The 19,326-nt window shown below is 36.4% G+C and overlaps 1 protein-coding gene across 3 annotated transcripts in view; it reads right to left on the reverse strand.

The window, feature by feature from the left end:
• Positions 1-14,962: 14,962 nt before the first annotated feature.
• The window catches only part of LOC145263201 (transmembrane protein 177-like), a 67,375-nt gene continuing 63,011 nt past the window's right edge, over positions 14,963-19,326 (reverse strand). For all 3 annotated transcript variants that reach the window (XM_080120270.1, XM_080120268.1, XM_080120269.1), the window contains exon 4: positions 14,963-15,749. In XM_080120270.1, coding sequence (XP_079976396.1) covers positions 15,021-15,749 — 729 coding nt within the window. In that variant the 3' untranslated portion in view covers positions 14,963-15,020. The remainder of the gene's footprint in view (positions 15,750-19,326) is intronic.

Below are 19,326 nucleotides of genomic sequence, written 5' to 3' on the forward strand. Positions count from 1 at the left end.
CGTCTTCTGAATTTTTCTTTTTTATCAACTTTGCTTTTTCATTTTGCAATGTAAAATAATTTCAGTGGAGACCTGGTCTGTGCCAGGTGAATGATGAGAATTGATCAGGTAATGTTAAAAATGATCTTTTTACATACACAGGGTGGAACAATAAAATTGTTGCCCTAGAAAAGACATGATTCTGCAAAAAAAAAACAAAAAAAAAAAAAAAAAAAAACATCTACTAGTGTACAGATCCCAAGAGTGATAGAGCCTTCTATCATGTCTAAAAATGACAATGTTCAACCAGCGAGATCAGAGATGCGCCACTGTACAACTCATGCTCACTGCCGATCTAAGTTATGACAGCAGAACCATTGCCAGCACCCTCAAAATACATTGCTTGATTGCTATGAATAACAGGGACGTGCCCAGGGTGATAAAAACAAAGTTTTCGGCCACGTTTATGGTCTTTGGTGTGGTTTTAAGTGAGGGCCACCTCACACCTTCAAAGTTGGCTTGAAAGTCTGCACCCAAGTGTACCTTGATGTGCTGAAGAGTGGTGATCCCCTGGTGCAATAAGACCCTGGGTGGGGCAGCAGGACTCTGCACTGGCCCACATGTCCAAAGAAACCCAAGCTTGGCTTCAGAAGGAATGCTACGACTTTGCACCCTTCTCTCACTACCCCCCCCCCCCCTTCTCCTCCAACCTGAACCCACTGGACTACTTCGTTCGGTCATAGGTCAAGAACATCACTAGCATGAACTCTCACAACACCAAAGCTAGCCTGATCGCCACTGAGTATTCATTGAGCTTCTGCCGGCGCTTGTGGAAAAGGCATGCTCCCAGTTCTGGACTCGTATCTAGGCAGTGATTGAGGCTGAAGATGGCTACATTGAATAGATGTAAGCTTTACTACATAATCAAGTTTTTTTTTGTTTTTTTCGAGAGCGACACTTTTATTGTTCCATCCTGTATATTCACTTAACTGAATATTAGTTGCTAAAAAAAGTTAATATTTTTCTATTAAACAGTAATGAACGTGTTACAGGATTTTTTTTTTTTTTTTTTTTTTTTATATCAAAATCTTAATTTTATTGCAGATTGTTATCTTCCTCTTAGATGTTTCACAATGTTTCAGGCAACTATTCCTCTGGCCTTTGTCAGGTTGTAACCGTGACGGGATAGAATCTCCGAATCTCCTAACTGCATTCTCAGCAATTACTGCCATCCATAGTTGTCGTCTCACCATGTTTTGGCCAAGTAAGCCTCTGGCCTGCTTTGGGAAACCACTATTTTCAGACAATTCTCACCTGGAACTGTAGAGATTCAACGTCCATATCCACTGTGCCACAGTTTCAGGTGAAAATTGTCTGAAGATAGCAGTTTCAATCCTACCCAAAGCCGGCCAGAGGCTTACTTGGGCAAAAATGTGGTGAGACAACAACTATGGATGGCAGTAATTGCTGAGAATGCAGTTAGGAGATTCTATCCCGTCGTGGTTACCACCTGACGAAGGCCAGTTGGCTGAAACATCATTAAACAATATTTAAGAAAAATGAGGATAAGAGTCCGCAATAAAACAAAATTAATAACTAAAACTCATCTCAATAATGAATTCCAATTAAATAATATATATATATATCAAAATCTTTTTTTTTTTTTTTTTTTCTTAAAGTACAACTGACTAAAATTCTTTCTTTATACACTTTTTATTATTTACTAGCGGGGGTACCCGGCGTTGCCTGAGTGTTTGTTTCCGGGACGGGGGAAGTTTTAAAAAATGTTATGGTAGGTAAGTAGGAAGGATCAAACCCGGAGTCATGAGTAAAAGTAGGAAAATAAAGTGTGAAAAAAAAACAAAAACATCTGCAACGTTAACAGTTCGGCCACCAAGAAAAGTCCATTCCAGTTGTTTAGGAAAAAAAAAAAACGACTACGGTAGGTCGGCGCGAACGTGAAAATATAATGTGAATTGTCCAGCACGCTAACCACTACACCACAGAGCACTGCTGCTTAGTTTAGTGATTTTAAATAACTTCACATGAAAGAACTACGAAGCCAAACCGCTGTTCTCTTCTCAACTGTTCCTTGTGAACGATCCCCAAACAGTGTTAAGTGGTGGCAGGGGGAGGAGGAATTTATTAGAGAGAAAATATTTTACCACTTCCATTGATCTTAACCGATTTTGGCCGTGACTTCTCAGCAGAAAAAGTATAGAAATCTAAGATTATCGAGGAATTTGAGAAATAATAAGCCTATAACACACCTCAGATATTGTTCTGCCGTTTGTGCATATTATATTTGCATGAAATATCTTGATTTTTAATCCTATTAATGTCAAAATCAGACAGGAAAAAATGAGTTCATTTTATTTATATAGAGATAATTTTAATGTATGTGACAACACCGGATCTGGGCTTATTTTACCTGTGCTCGTGTCACAGGGATAGTCCTTTATTTCTCCCATCTGTAGAAATATTTTTCCAAACATTCGCAGTTGCATCTTTAATAACTGATGTTATAAATAGCAGTGAAAATCATACGTTTTGCACAATGATTTTTAATTATTCGTTCCCAAACTTAATTTGGATTCTAAAAAAATCAAATGCAGCATGCTGAAGAAACAATGACACAAAGGATCGCATTAAATCTATTGTTTATCATTCAAACATTACCACGTTTGAATGAATGATTAAGCGTTAATTTTACTCATTTAGAACTGCTTTAAAGCGTCACCACTCACTCATTTTGCAACCAAATTTCAAACAAACTGGTCACCTTTTCAACTATATTTAAAAAAAAAAAAATGTTTTTTTTATTTTTGTTCAGTAAAACAAGTTATAGTAAAATTACTAGTGTTCAAAAGTTCTCAGAATCTGTAAGGAACGGACAGAATTTTTTTCTGATTGGCTGTTGGTTACCATTGCAACCAAATCTGTTAGCCCTCCTTGCAATGTTTTCATTTGTTGCACGCCCGCATTGTTCACATGTCGCCACGATTACATCAATTCAGCTACTACTGTTGTTAATAATTCACTGCTGTTCCAATCTGTTGCTCAGTTGTAGTGTTGCTGTACTCAATTGCTAACCGACTTTCGCTTTAGCTCATCGGCCAAAACTGACTGACTATTTATTCACTTAATTACGTCTTGATTTTTTTAATTTTTTTTTTTTTATTTAATCGATTTAAGAAGTTGGTAATAATTTTCTCATGGACAGAGCAAAATCTGGAAAAAATCATGGCTTACATAGAAAAATGCAAGCATGAAAAGTAATATGGTTAAGATTAAACTTAGAAAAGTAAAAGGACAAGTTGTTAAAACTGGAAAAGAAAAAGACAAGATTTTGTAGCATTGATTATATAATGTTAAGTTGAATTTTTTTTAAAAATTCTTAATGCTACAATATTTTTAAGTTGGATCTTTAAATGATTTCAGGAAGGAATATGGGCCAAAAGAGTTTGCAAGCAGTCATTTATCCACAATAAATACCATTTTTAAACATGATATAATTCGATAAATTGTGTCATGATTATAGTACCATATATTGATAACATATTACAAGAAAACAGTTATTACTCAAATAACAATTAACAGAAAAATACGAATTTATGAAACTATTTAACCCTTTATTCGCATTTCTCCATTCTTAATCAAATCAATCAGCCTCCTATCAACAGAGAATGTTAATGTATGCACTTGCTGATGTGTGATTTCAGAAGATACCTTCTTGATTCTCTCCCAAATGTCTTTTTTACTATGGAATTGATGCCCGTTTTCGTAAACCTTCCTCTTCAGAATCGACCAGAGGTTCTCTATCGGATTCAAATCTGGGCTCTGAGGTGGCCAGTCCATCAGAAGTTCACCAGAGATCCCCTTTTCTGAAAGCCAAACTTTTGTGAACCGAGAAGCATGGCTTGGGGCATTGTCTTGTTGGATAATTAGATTCTGGTTGAGAGCATCATTTTGTGAATTCAACCAGGGCAATAAATTTGCTTCCAAAAACTTGCAGTAGTTCACAGAATTCATTTTCACACAGTCAGGGACAAGAAAAGGACCAACAATCTTACTTCCAATAATACCAGCCCAAATCATCACTCCTCCTCCTCCCTGTTGACGTCTGAATCACAAGCCTTAAAGAAACCATCCCTTGGCCCAACCGTCGGGGCTGTCGAGGGTTGCCCTGGCCTCATCAGTCCAGAGAACATTTTGAAAATTGGTTTTCAAATATTTAGTGGCCCATGCTAGTCGCTTCTGACAGTTTATATTACTCAAAGGAGAACATTTTGTCTGTGTTCTCTGGTTGGCTAATTGTTTCAAAATCTGATTTCGGGTCCTTTTAGAGATGCCAGACACTCCTGCATGGTCGAAAGTAGCTTTGCTTGTGCTGTTTAGGTTTGCTAGCAAACTCCTCTTGATTTTTCTAATATCTCGTGTTGAAGTCACCTTTGGTCTGACACTTTTATGCTTTTTTCTTCCATCTTTGCCATCAATGACGAAAAGTTGCACAGTTCGATGATCTCGTTTCAAAATTTTTGAAATTTCCAATGTACACTTCTTTGCAGCAAGAAATGTAACAATTTCACCCTTCTTCCTATCTGTCAACATCTTTCCTTTAGCCATTATCAATAAATTAAGATTACCTGCATAAACTTTTGGCTCACCTGAAAAGTGGAAAATGTCGAACTATTATTAAATTCTGGCTTTTATCGTAAAATGTAGTAATGGAATGAACCAGAATGGCAACCAGCAAATGATGGAAGAGTCCAAAATGAAAAATAAAGCAAAATTAATAAAGAAATTGAGAAAAAATAGGTCTGCAAACTCTTTTGACCCCCTCCCCCACTATATATATATATATATATATATATATATATATATGTGTGTGTACACATTACTTATTCTGTGGAACTGTTACTATGAAAAAAACAAAACGAAAAAGTGACAAAAGGATTTTCTATGCGAAGAGAGAAATGCATTTGCAAAACGAGAGTGGATGACTTGGCCCCTTCTGTTCAAAGTTGGATCAAATATTTTGGTGGTGATCTTCATGCCACAAACGGTATTTTTACCACCAGTCATGTAATATCAAGTTCTGCACAATGCAAAATATTCCAAGACAATTCATGACAAATCCACCAAACAACAAAAAAGACCAAGAGACACCGATCAGGATGAGGCATTTGAGAGTGTTTTGAGGAAAACGATGGAGAACAACTAACGATATTGGATCTTGTCACTAAAATGGGAGTATACTTGCATGGTAGTAAATCCACGGTGTACGGAAATCAATACCTCAAAGAAACTTCTCATATTAATCGACCACTATGGCCTTCAGTCACGCTTAAATATGTCTGGTCGTAAAATACATTTTAATTTGTCCAGATTTCGTATATATTTATATTATTATAGACTTGTGATTTCAAAAGTAAAAAAACAAAAAAAGTATTTGGGTGCTATCCGCTGCAAGAAAGGTGGGCTCTCTCTACCGTGCTAGACAACTACTAACATCCGAAAGTATCCTGTACCTCTATAAGGCCACCATTCGCCCATGTATGGAGTATTGCTGTCACATTTGGGCTGGTGCATCTGCTATTAGTCTCTCGCTCCTTGACAAGGTTCAAAAGAGAGTCGCAAACCTGATAGGCCCTGGACTGGCATCTAAGCTTCAGCCTCTGTCCCATCGACGAAAAGTATTTTAGTAGTGAATGCTCTGACGAACTGCAATCACTTGTGCCCCCACGGCGTGCACCCTCGACAGACCCGACAGGCTGCTAAATCCCACACCCACACTGTAGAGATCCCTAGATGTAAAAGATCTTTCTACTCCAGTAGTTTCTTCCCCAGAACTGCTAGACTTTGGAATTCCATCCCAGGTCCCTGCTTCCCCAACAGTACTGACGTGCAGAAGTTCAAGTGTAACGTGAACCGACATCTTGCTGCCCAAATCCCTACATAGTACCCCAGTAGTTGTTGCCCCTGATAGTAGCCCCCTACACCAAAGTGGCAATTTGCCTTGTTTGGGGTGAAAATGTAAAAAAAAAAAAAATAAAAATAAAAAAAAATTCAAAGCTGGTACCAACATGACACGCATATGAACTGATTAAAAATTAAAAATAAAGATGAATTTACAAAATGTATCATTTTTTCAATTTTTACTCCTTTTTGACCCTTTAAAAACTAACTGGCTAAAGACTCATAAAAGAACGGTCCATAAAAAATCCTATCATTTGATTTGCGATTTTTCGTTTCGGAAGATCTAGAGTTTGAAAATATGGAGATGGACAGACAGACATACATAGTGAGATTTATGAATTGGATTTGAATGTATAAGAGACACTATCTCTGTACAAAGGTTTGTCAGGACATCCTAATATGAGAATACGTCCCCTACAAGACAAGAATTAAGGGTATACAAAGTAACGTAATATTCAAAATTCAAATAAGATTTCCTCAGTAAGGCTACCGTATAATGGCTTATAATGACACCTCTGCTCCAAGTGATTATGCCTCTTGTAACATCACTAAAATGGACACTCTACCAGACCAGATGAATTCTTGTACTAGAATGTTTTGAACGCCACTAACTCAATTTTATTCACTACAGTTTGCAATTTGGAGACGGAATTGTTTTTGTTGAGATAAGTGATTTCAATTTTAATCATGCTTTTTATTTTAGATTTAAAATATTAATAACTCCATTTTATTTCAGTATTTAAATTTATGTATTTCTGTTTTATTATAAATGCTAGCTTTTTTTTTTTTTTTTTTTTTCTCGTACATAAATGTTTATCTACCGAGTTGATTGCAAAAATAGATTACGAATTGTACTCATTTTTAGTTCGTGTGAGGGGAATCTATCACCATACTTTCCCTTAAACACGTCCGTTGGACTTTTATTAAGTACAATACTTAATAATTTGTTTTATTTTATTTTATTTATTTATTTATTTTTTTTTTTAATGGAGAGTAGAAAACGCATTGTGGATGCATTATCGGCAGCTCCTGTTACTCTCGCTTCTTATTTGTCCCTCAGTCCTCATTTTTTAATGAGTGATTTTTCTGACAAAGGGAGAAGAAAAAGCTGTTTTCTAGGTTGGCAGTATTTTGTGCGAACAGTTGGCTGAGATGGCGGAAATTTTCTGTTTCTATGTCTATCATTGTAGCCATGTCACTAGTAAGGGTGCTGGAGGTAAACGTTTTGTCTGGGCTGACGTTATCCGCCTGATAGTCAGGGACCCGAACCTTGGATTAACCACTAAGGAGGCTGTCCTATCAGCAGGTGCAAAGTACTGGGGCTGCTGTATTGCCATTTGGTGAATGGATTCTGGACCATGCAGTAGCTTCTGGTGGGGCCTCTCGATGCCATACTAGTGGGTAATTGTTACGGCTTTACCTTATTAGCTACAAATAAAAAAAAAAAAAAAATTCTTCGTTTCTTTTTCTCTCTTAATTTCCCCTCTCTGTCCTGCTCTAAGTAAATCTGACGACCTAGTCCACAAATTTCAAAATTTCATCATGACAAGTTTCAAGAAAAAATACACGATTAAACCCGGTTCTCCAACTTCCAACGTAGACCCCTACTACCATGTCTCCTTCTCCAACATCAGGGGCCTACGTTCTAACCTTCCAGAGGTTGAAACCCAATTACAGGAGACTAAACCAGACCTTTTATTTTTAAGTGAAACTGGCATTGGACAGGCTATTTCCCTAGAAGAGTTCGCAATTAAAGGATACTCTAACTTAACCTCTAAATCTGACCCCCAAGATCGCCATGGGCATGAAATATGTGCCTATATTAAAGATAGCTTTCCATGTGGTAGGGACATCTCCAGGGAAGATCCTAACTTACCCTATATGTGCTTCCGGGTTGCTTTAGCTCACACTACGGCATTTTTATTTACTCTCTATCACCCCCACAACAGCGGAGTTACTATATTTAAAAGCATATCTGAGAAAATTGACCAAGTCCTATCTGCTTATCCTTCAGCTAACATTCACGTATGTGGAGATTTCAATGTTCACAACGTCGAATGGTTGACCCACTCAAACAAGACCGATGATGAGGGGAGGTTCTGTCATGATTTCTCCATTGCCTATGACCTCACTCAGATTGTTCAGGAACCCACCCGTGTGCCCGACAATGACGGCCAGTATGCTAGCCTACTAGACCTTTTTCTCACAACTTGCCCTGAACTATGTTCAGTTTCTGTTCTGTCGCCTCTTGGATCTTCCGACCACTCTGTTGTATCAATTAAGATAAAAATGAAATGTAATAAGTCCCCAGACGTACCTCTTCATCGTACAGTATATCGATATACTAAGGCTGACTGAGATAGCTTCCGTACATTTATAACTGATCTACCTCTGCATTCCATATTTAAAAAGGATGTGTCCTCTATAGTATTAGACCTGACGGAATGGTTAATTGTAGGTATTGATCATTTCATACCCTCGAAAAAGTTTCAGCAAAAACCTAACAGCCAGCCATGGTTCTCTCCAGAATGTGCTGCTGCCATTGCGCACAGAAATCACTTTTTCCACTGTTTCCAACGTAATAGATGTATGGAAACTAAAGTCACTTTCAGGACTGCCAGCAACCATTGTAAGAAAGTAATAAAGAACGCAAGATGGTTGTATGCTCAATCTGTTAAGTCCAAAGTAGCTGAGCAGCGGCTTGGTTCCCACCAGTTTTGGCAAATAGCAAACAGAATTCTGAACAGAAGTGTGCGCTCCATTCCAACTATCATCAATGGACCTGAGGTAATCTCGTCAGCATCAGACAAAGCCAAACTCTTTGTCAAGAATTTTGCAGCTAATTCTACCTTTTGCGATCAAGGCCGCCAACCCCCAATATTTCCTCCTGTATCTGAAAATACACTATGTGATATACGTATATCTGTACGTGATGTTGCCAAGCTAATCAAAAACCTTGATTCCAGTAAAGCAACTGGCCCTGACGGTATTCCAATTATAGTACTCAAAAAACTTCAACCTGAACTAGCGCCCATACTTACAAAACTATTTAAACGTTGTCTTAAGGAGAATAGTTTCCCATCTCCCTGGAAAATTTCATCTGTATGCCCTGTATTTAAGAATTCAGGTGATCGCTCATCCCCCTCTCAGTACAGGCCAATAAGTCTCCTGTGCGTCATGAGTAAGTTGCTGGAATCTGTGTTAAATACAGAAGTAATCAACCATCTCAACAAAAATAACCTTCTTAATGACACTCAATATGGTTTCCGTTCTGCTAGATCTACAGCAGATGTGCTTACAGTTATATCTCATAGGATTAGCAAATCTCTCGACGGAGGCAACCTTTCTAGGGCAATTGCTCTTGACATACCTAAGGCCTTTGATAGGGTATGGCATAAAGGTTTACTTCATAAGATCTCTAGCTATGGTATAGCTGGAAATGTCTTCTCAATTATTAAATCATTTCTTTCTGATAGGTTCATAAGAGTAGTAGTTGAGGGGCAAAAATCAGAAGCCCACAGTATTAATGCCGGTGTCCCTCAGGGGTCCATCCTGGGCCCAACTCTTTTCCTGATCTACATTAATGATCTTCCAAATCACATCCTTACATCATTTGTAGACATTTATGCTGACGACACTACCATTTATGGTAGTACATCTAAGACAGTAAACGACCAAGTTCTCTCCAATTCTCTCTCCTCTGATCTTGAGCATGTAGTACAATGGGGAAAGGAGTGGCTGGTTACTTTTAATGCATCTAAAACCAAGCTCCTCTCTTTACATCATCAACATTCTGATCCACATCTGGCATCAATTGAAATGAATGGCTCTCGTCTTCAGGAGGTCTCAAGTTTTGACAAGCTTCTGGGATTGACCATTACTCCTGATCTTAAATGGAACACGTACATCAAATCTGTTGCCAAGGCCGCTGGAAAAATGGTGGGATCTTTCTATCGATCCAGTAGATATCTCACTGCTGATGCAATTCTCTATCTATATAAGAGCCAGGTACGTTCAAGGATGGAATACTGTTGCCACATCTGGGCAGGAGCTGCTAGAAAGGACTTGGCCTGCCTTGATAGAGTTCAAAATAGACTTCGTAGCCTCGTAGGAGACGTCCTTTTCTCTTCCTTGCAACCTCTATCTCACAGAAGAGATGTTGCGAGTTTGTCTCTGATGTATCGTTATTTTCATGGAAAGTGTTCGACTGAGCTTCAATCTATGGTCCCCCCTCGCAAAACTTTCACAAGAAACACTCGTCTAGCTGTAAACACTATCAATAATTCCCCCCACTCTTTATCTGTGCCTAAACCTAAACGTAGATTCCATGAACAAAGCTTTTTTATTAGAACTGCACGCCTGTGGAATTGTCTTCCGTTTTCCTGCTTTTCGGCTGACTACAATATGGTTGTCTTCAAGTCTAACGTAAATAAGTTCTTGATGAGCCGTTCCATATAAGTTATCAAATTTAACAAATTTTCATTACTAATGATTATTATATTGTCCAATTTCTACTGTACACTCTTTAACCCTTATCTTTGAGTTGCCTCTTTGACCTTGATAATGAGTTGATACCTATGAAAAAAAAAAAAAGAAAAAGTCCAATGTGAACAAGTTCTAATTGAATCGTCCCCCTAAGTAATCCAAGTTTCAAAATTCCCACTGTTTACTATGCTAAAATCACAATGACTAATGTATACCTATTAACCCTTATCCTTGAGTGGCCTCTGGGCCTTGATAAGTGGTGACACCCTTGTAAAAAAAAAAAAAAAAAAAAAAAAAAAAAAGAATCCAGAAGACTAAAAGAAAGATATGACAAATTGTCTGAAATAAATTTAATAGGCTTAACATTTGAGAGGAAAGAAAGAACTTAGATGGGAAATCAGCTATGTATTTCATATAAAGATGAAGTGTGAATCTCAAGAGGTTCTCTCTATGTTTGAGAAAAAAAAAACATTTACACAAATGCATATATACAACTTACACCGCATATATATATATAATATATATATATATATATATATATATACATACACACAATTTACACTACATATATATATACACAATTTACACTGCATATATATATATATATATATATACATACATATATACACAACTTATACTGCATATATATATATATATATATATATATATATATACATACACAACTTATACTGCATATATATATATATATATATATATATATATATATATATATATACACACACACACACACACAACTTATACTGCATATATATGCACAACTTATACTGCATATATATATATATATATATATATATATATATATATATATATATACACAACTTATACTGCATATATATATATATATATATATATATATATATATGCACAACTTACACTGCACATGATGATTACAACGTCTTGTAAGACGAGTGCCACTCCCTCAGGCACTGAAAGTCCATGAGCCAAAAATCTCTCTCCTCTGATCTTGAGTGCATGGTACAATGGGGGAAGAGGTGGCTGGTCACTTTTAATGCATCCAAAACTAAGCTTCTATCTTTACATCATCAACGCTCTGATCCCCATCTGGCATCAATTGAAATGGATGGCTCCCGTCTTGGGGAGGCTTCATGTTTTGACAAGCTTCTGGGTTTGACCTTTACTCCTGATCTGAAATGGAACACATACATCAAATCGGTTGCCAGGGATGCTGGGAAAATGGTGGGATCCTTCTACCGCTCCAGAAGATATCTCACTACTGATGCAATTCTCTATCTGTATAAAAGCCAAGTACGTCCAAGGATGGAGTACTGCTGCCACATCTGGGCAGGAGCTGCTAAAAAAAGCCTATCCTGCTTTGACAGAGTACAAAATAGACTTTGTGGTTTAGTGGGGGATACCCTTTTCTCTTCCCTGCAGCCTCTTTCCCACAGAAGAGACATTGCGAGCCTGTCTTTGTTTTATCGTTATTTCCATGGCAAGTGCTCATCTGAGCTCCAATCTCTCGTCCCTCCTTGCCAATCTTTCACAAGAAACACCCGTCTGGCTGAAACTACTGTCAATAATTTTCCCCACTCTGTATCACTCTGTATCTGTGTCTAAATCCAAACGTAGATTCCATGAGCAGAGCTTCTTTCTCAGAAGTGCACGATTGTGGAACTCTCTTCCATTCGCCCACCTGACTACAATTTGGATGTCTTCAAATCCAACATAAACAAATTCCTGACAAACCGCCCCTTTAAGTAAGACACTCTATGAAATCTCCTATACTAATTATTACTAAAATACTATTTCATTGATTACTGTACACGCTATAATGCTTATCCCTGAGTGGCCTCTGGGCCTTGATAAGTGGTGACTCCCATGTAAAAAAAAAAAAAAAAAAAAATGACTTTAGTCCTGCCGGCAAAAATTCACACGCTCAAACAGACATGACACTGAAGACGGTCACTAGTATGCATGCATACATACATACATATATACACATACACACATACATACATACATACACAATACATAATGCACATACATAAACATACACAAGACAGTCAATGGCATATATATATATTAAAAGCGAAGTGGGGCATTTTTTTTTTTTTTTTTTAAACCTTATAAAAAAGATCGACTATAATGTAAAAAGAAACAGGATCGACTAAAAGTAAGAAAAATAAATTGAAAAGGAAGAAGATCGACTAAAAGGGGGAGAAAGAGAAAAGGAAAGGGGGGAACGGTGAAGAAACTTGAAGTATTTTTCGCCGACTGTCTTCAGAAGTAAATATCAGAATGAAGTAATGTTGTCATGAAGTAATTTCTATGAGGCGGAAAAAAAAAGAAAAAAAAAACACTGCGTAGAAATTAACCTGGTGGCGCCTGTTTAAAAACATTTATATATATAAATGCAAATATACATATATACACATACATATCTGTAAACATACACACATATATACATACACAATGCATAATACACATACATACCTATACATACACACACGCATATACAAATACATACATACATATACACATATATATACATACATGAGTATGCACTCATACATAAACATGCACATACATACATATACATACATACACAGATGCATATATATATATATACACATGCATATATGCACATACACACACATGCATATATACACATACATACAAACAATATATATACATATACACACATATACATACACCTGTACATGAACATACATACACCTATGCATACATATATACATATAATGATGGCAGATCAATTATTACATGCTTCCAGCATTTCAGGCCTACACGCATCACAACTTTTCCATGGCTGAGGGAGTATCTATACACAGATAATGTTACAGAGTTTTAGCTTTGTACAACAGCTAAATCTCGGTTCAAAATGTTGACATCCAGCAACAAGCAAGAGCAAGATAGCCAGCAACAAGTCAAACTGCAGACCAGCTTAATGCGGGTACTGGTCTCTCGCTTTGTTTTTTTTTAAATCTAAGATTGTGTATATATACTCAGGCATGTGCTCTTCTCCCATTGATGTGTGTGTGTATGTTATACATGTGTATGCATGTGTGTGTATTTGTGTGTGTGTGTGTGTGTGTGTGTGTGTGTGTGTATTATTTACTTATCATAAACATTTCCTTAATAATTTTATTAATTTATTATTTGATTAACTTACTGATATTCTTACCTATTTTTATATTATCAAAATAATCCTGTAACGTATATTTCATTAATTTATCCTCCTATTTTCCTTCTCTCTTTCTTTCTTTCAACTACAACATCCGACAATTCAAAAATTAATTAATAATAAATAATAAACAATAAATATTTTTCAATCTCTCCCCGCCCGGCTACATTTCTCACTATCACTTTAAACCCCATATGCAACCTGTTCTTTCTACCTCCCACCACACCACGCCGACTAACACTGACTCTGCAACCTGTTGCCATGGGGATCCATTAAAAACTGCTAACTGCTACTTAAACTCATGCCGTTATAAATAAGAATAGAGTCTATTAATTTTAAAACCGTTATAAATTAGAAGAGCGTAACACATGATTAATATTTAATAATAAACCCCCCCTCTTATTATATACACTCCTACTACTTTAAATTCCAACGTCCTCTCCCTTCCACTCCCCCCTTCTTATCTAACTCCCCTTCATCTGCTACGATTTTTCCATTCTTATTTGGTATTATAACTCAGTCCATCTATGAATTCTGACGAAGCTAGTCAGATATTTCCTCTTCTTTTGAGGATTTCCCCCTAGCTGAAAAAATATGTAAACTCATTCTGGACTCACAGTAATAAATTTCCTATATACTGCTCTGGCTACACATTGAGCACTCTAGTCCGATTTTTCACGACTGATAAATAAATATATATATATCCCTCTCTATCTATCTGTATATATATAATGTATATATATATATATATATATATATATATATATATAACTATTTTATTTAATCACATAATCTATATATCTATAAAAGTGAACGTGTCTGTGTGTGTGCCTGTGTGCATTTCCCTACGCAATAACTCCGTCAATTTTTAGTCTACAGACTCGGAATTTGATATACAGGGTACTGAGACTTGGAAAAATCTTTGTGATCCGTTTTCGGCCAGAAATTTAGCTGTTAAGGGGTCAAAGTTCAACAATTCGACCTTTGAGAACTCTACCAAACTCCTCCGACAATTTTGGGTCTAAACACTTGAAATTTTAGATATAGGTTCCTTGGACATGAGTCTAACTTAATAACTTGATTTGAGCCCAAAACAATAAATGTTAAGGTGTCATAATAGGATTCAAAGTTTAAAAAAAATTGACTGCTTTTTTTTTTTTTTTTTTTGCTCAACATACACCTCCAAACACCCGGGCAACGCCGGGCTGAAATGCTAGTACTGATAACATTTATAAAAAATTTTTTTTAGTTAGACCTTTGGTTAGCAATCATTGCATCAGATGATTACACTTAAAATTTGATTATTTAGAAATAATCAAAATATTTACAACATGGCACATTGAAACACTCAGTTTATTACAATCAAGCAATTAAAAATTTTTTTTTTTTTAATTCAGTCATCATTTTTCGGCAGCATCTCCTTCAACATATCTCTTTGGCACGTCAGTGGCAAATTTTTCATCCGAAAAGAGATTCGGTAGTTGCCGTTTAATGTGTAATATTTCGGTCCATTTTCTCCGAGCAAATGATACAAGGCGCTATTCCTCTGCAACATTTTACTATAAAATTCTACACCGCCTTCAACAAAATCATTTCCAAGCAGAGAAATCTTTGCCAAACCGTTCCGATCTCTCCGACGCTGATAGACATCCGACATGAAACTGTACATTCCCAATGCTACCATTCCGAAGGCCCCTACTATGGTAAATCGACTCAAAGCGCTTACCCGGTATTTCAGCTGGTAGAATTCCCTCAGAGCATAATAACCACAGTAAGCAGCACCAAAATTGAGCGCAAAGAAACCGCTATCCCAAATAATGTGCTGGTTGAGAGCATAGTAAATTTCTCTTGAAATTGCAAATTTCTTTGCGTTATCACTCAAGATTAAAGAATCGGCAAACTTTTGTGCATGTTCCGAGTTCCAATCGATGGCCTTGGTTTTGAGGGTCAGTTGACTGTAGTCAATGTCTGATAGTGTTTTGTATCTGAAATAATAAGGTAGTCCGACGATCGCTCCCGTTTTCATGTGTAATGTCCCTCTGTGCAGAACGTCTTGTCCGTAAGCAACAAATACCTCAAGGCAGGATTCTAAATAAGGGTCCATGTCAATCTTGTACAGACACTGCAGTGAGAAAAGAAAAAAAAAAATCTATTAATAGCATTCAGAACCGCATAATATCACCCCCTCTGCAAAAATAACAAAATAAAATAAAAAATTATTTGCATAAAAAAAAATGAATCGGATCTGAATTGGCATTGCTACAATAATTAAAATCTTATCCTGCCTTGACAGAGTTCAGGATAGATTTCAAGCCTAGTGTGTGTGTGTGGGGGGGGGGGACGGGGCTTTTCTCTTTCCTGCAACCTCTTTCCCACAGAAGAGACATTACGAGCCTATTTCTGCGTTATCATTATTTTCATGGCAAGTGTTCATCTCAGCTCCAATCTATGGTCCCCCCCCTTGCCAAACATTCCTGAAAAACACTTGTCTAAATGTAGATTCCATGAACAAAGTTTTTTTCTTAGAACTGTACATGTGTGGAACTCTCTTTCCAGCTGACTACAATATGGTCGTCTTCAAGTCCTCTTCTTGGAGGAGCCATCCCCTTAAGTAATCCAATTTACCAAATTTCCACTACTACGATATTGTCCCGTTGACTACGTTACACTCACTAACCCTTATCCTCGAGTGACCTCCTGGCCTTGATAAGTGGTGACTCTTTTGTAAGAAAAAACAAAAAAAAAACATCCGTTTGCACATTGCTAAGAGTGATGGTTAATGAGGTAGGAGACTAGGGTTCAATCCTTAGTTGAGACATACCAAGGATTGGAAAAAAAAAAACATTTTATGTGCCCCTTGCTAAACTCTCTACATTATAAGTTGAAGATCAAGAATAATCTCAGCAAATGAGTGGTACTCTCCCCTACATCTCAGTGTATTAGCTAATGCAAAGGATGCTGTAGTGTTGCCCTCGATTATGATTGCCTACTTTAATTTTCTTACAATCAGAAAAAAAAAAAAAAAAAAAAAAAAGAAGTGTTTAATACAATAAATATTTCTGTTAATATTTCCAGCAAAAGATGTCAATAATTCCAGCATTATCACCATTTTAGTTTATACCAGACTCCCCGTGACCCATTGGGTCAGTTTATGTTATATTTAACCATGGAATAGTTAGTATACAGAGTTAATGTACGTGTGTGATTCTTGTGATGGAAAGAAAATAATTAAAAAATCACATGAATTGATCAAGTATTTTTTTAACCCCCTACAGAAAAGCATTTTTGCAAAAATGAAAAAAATTCCAGATCGATAGATTACTCGGAGTCGTTTCAGCATTAAACTTAATTCTACTCCAAGAATATCTATCCACCGGAAAATTACGAAAAAATTATTTGTGTATTTTATTATTTAAAAAAAAAAAAAAAAAAAAAAAAAAAAGTAAAACACTTAAACATAATGATTTTTTTTTTTATTTCTAATTCAAATCAATTTTTTAAAACTTATTTTCGGTTTTATTTATTTATATTCGGAGTGTAGAAAAATAAAATGTACAAACCGATTTTTAAATAAATAAAATAAGACGATTCGTAAATTGCAGATGTTAAGAAAATAAAAAAGGAGTTTGGGGTTTTATTTTTATTTATTTATGCATGTGCAGAATTTTTGAAACTGGAACTCATAACCTGGAACCGGATGGACGGTCTCAACGCCGAAGCAAAACAATTTGAGTTTTATAATAGACTAGTGAGGGGTACCCGGCGTTGCTCGGGTGTTTGGAGGTGGGGGGGGGGGGTAAAAAAAAAAAGTAAGTATGAGGATCGAACCCGAACGGTTGAGGCAAAGTTGTAAATTAAAGTGTGGAAAAAAAAAATGTGCGACGTTAACCATTGCCCCACCGCAAGATGCTAACGGAAACACGTTTGAATTTATTTAATTACTTGCATTTAGCAGGTGCCCGTTTTAATGAGTTAATGAGGTCAAGTTTGACTGCGGGATAGTATTCATTTACTGCTGAACGCTTCCCCCCCCCCCAAGATGTAATAGGAAAAAGACTAACCCACATGCGGCGAACGACAAATATTGAATATTTATCTTCCCGAAATCGAGCAAATTAAATAGACAGGCGAGCTTCATTGTTAAAGATATTACGATTTATATGTGATATAAAAAGTTTTAAAAAGTTGTGAAGCGACCGACCGCTTCTCTGAAAAAAGCCTTTTGTTGACATACAGAAAAAGTGAACATACATACATTTTCGCTTTTATATATATAGATATTAACGTTAAAAAGTCAGGTATATTTGTATGTTTGTATGTGCATATGTAAAGGAGTCACTCCTAAGCTCATTAACCGATCTCTATGAATTTTGGACCAGATCTGTACAGTGTTAAAATGTGGGCTGTTTTGAGCTTTATAGAAAGGGAGTAAAAACAGAATAAAAGTCTCTCATACAAATTTAGATACCTCTAATTCTTTTATTTTTTTTTTTATTACATTTTCACCCCAAACAAGGCACCTCCTCATATTAAGAATTGCTTTAGAAATAAAAGTCCTCAACCTCCTCATATTAAGAATTGCTTTAGAAATAAAAGTCCTCAACCTCCTCATGTTAAGAATTGCTCTAGAAATAAACACCCCCAACCTTCTCATGTTAAGAATTGCTTTAGAAATAAACATCCTCAACCTCCTCATGTTAAGAATTGCTTTAGAAATAAACACCCCCAACCTCATCATGTTAAGAATTGCTTTAGAAATAAACACCCCCAACCTCATCATGTTAAGAATTGCTTTAGAAATAAACACCCCCAACCTCATCATGTTAAGAATTGCTTTAGAAATAAACACCCCCAACCTCATCATGTTAAGAATTGCTTTAGAAATAAACACCCCCAACCTTATCATGTTAAGAATTGCTTTAGAAATAAACACCCCCAACCTCATCATGTTAAGAATTGCTTTAGAAATAAACACCCCCAACCTCCTCATGTTAAGAACTGCTTTAGAAATAAACACCCTCAACCTCCTCATGTTAAGAATGGCTTTAGAAATAAACACCCCCAACCTCATGTTAAGAATAGCAATTCTTAACATGAGGAGGTTGAGGATGTTTATTTCTAAAGCAATTAGAAATAAACACCTTCAGCCTCCTCATGTTAAGAATTGCTTTAGAAATAAACACCTTCAACCTCCTCATCAAAGAATTACTTTAGAAATAAACACCCCCAACCTCCTCATGTTAAAAATTACTTTAGAAATAAACACCCCCAACCTCCCCAAGTTAAGAACGTCTTTAGAAATAAACACCCCCAACCTCCCCAAGTTAAGAATTGCTTTAGAAATAAACACCCTCCACCTCCTCATGTTAAGAATTGCTTTAGAAATAAACACCCTCAACCTCCTCATGTTAAGAATTGCTTTAGAAATAAACACCTTCAACCTTCTCATGTTAAGAATTACTTTAGAAATAAACACCCCCAACCTCCCCAAGTTAAGAACGTCTTTAGAAATAAACACCCTCAACCTCCTCATGTTAAGAACAGCTTTAAGAATAAACAGCCCCCCCCCCCAATTCGGAAGACGTTCTTAACATGAGGTTGGGGTGTTTATATTATGCTGGGTACTCTCGTAAAAAATACAAAAAAAAAAAAATTAAAAGCACCTGTAAACCTTGGACGAGGCTTGCTTCTTCCAAAGA

This window comes from Euprymna scolopes, chromosome 38 (genome assembly GCF_053919585.1).
Source record: "Euprymna scolopes isolate OS-2025 chromosome 38, ASM5391958v1, whole genome shotgun sequence".
In the NCBI taxonomy this organism is placed as follows: Eukaryota; Metazoa; Mollusca; class Cephalopoda; order Sepiida; family Sepiolidae; genus Euprymna; species Euprymna scolopes.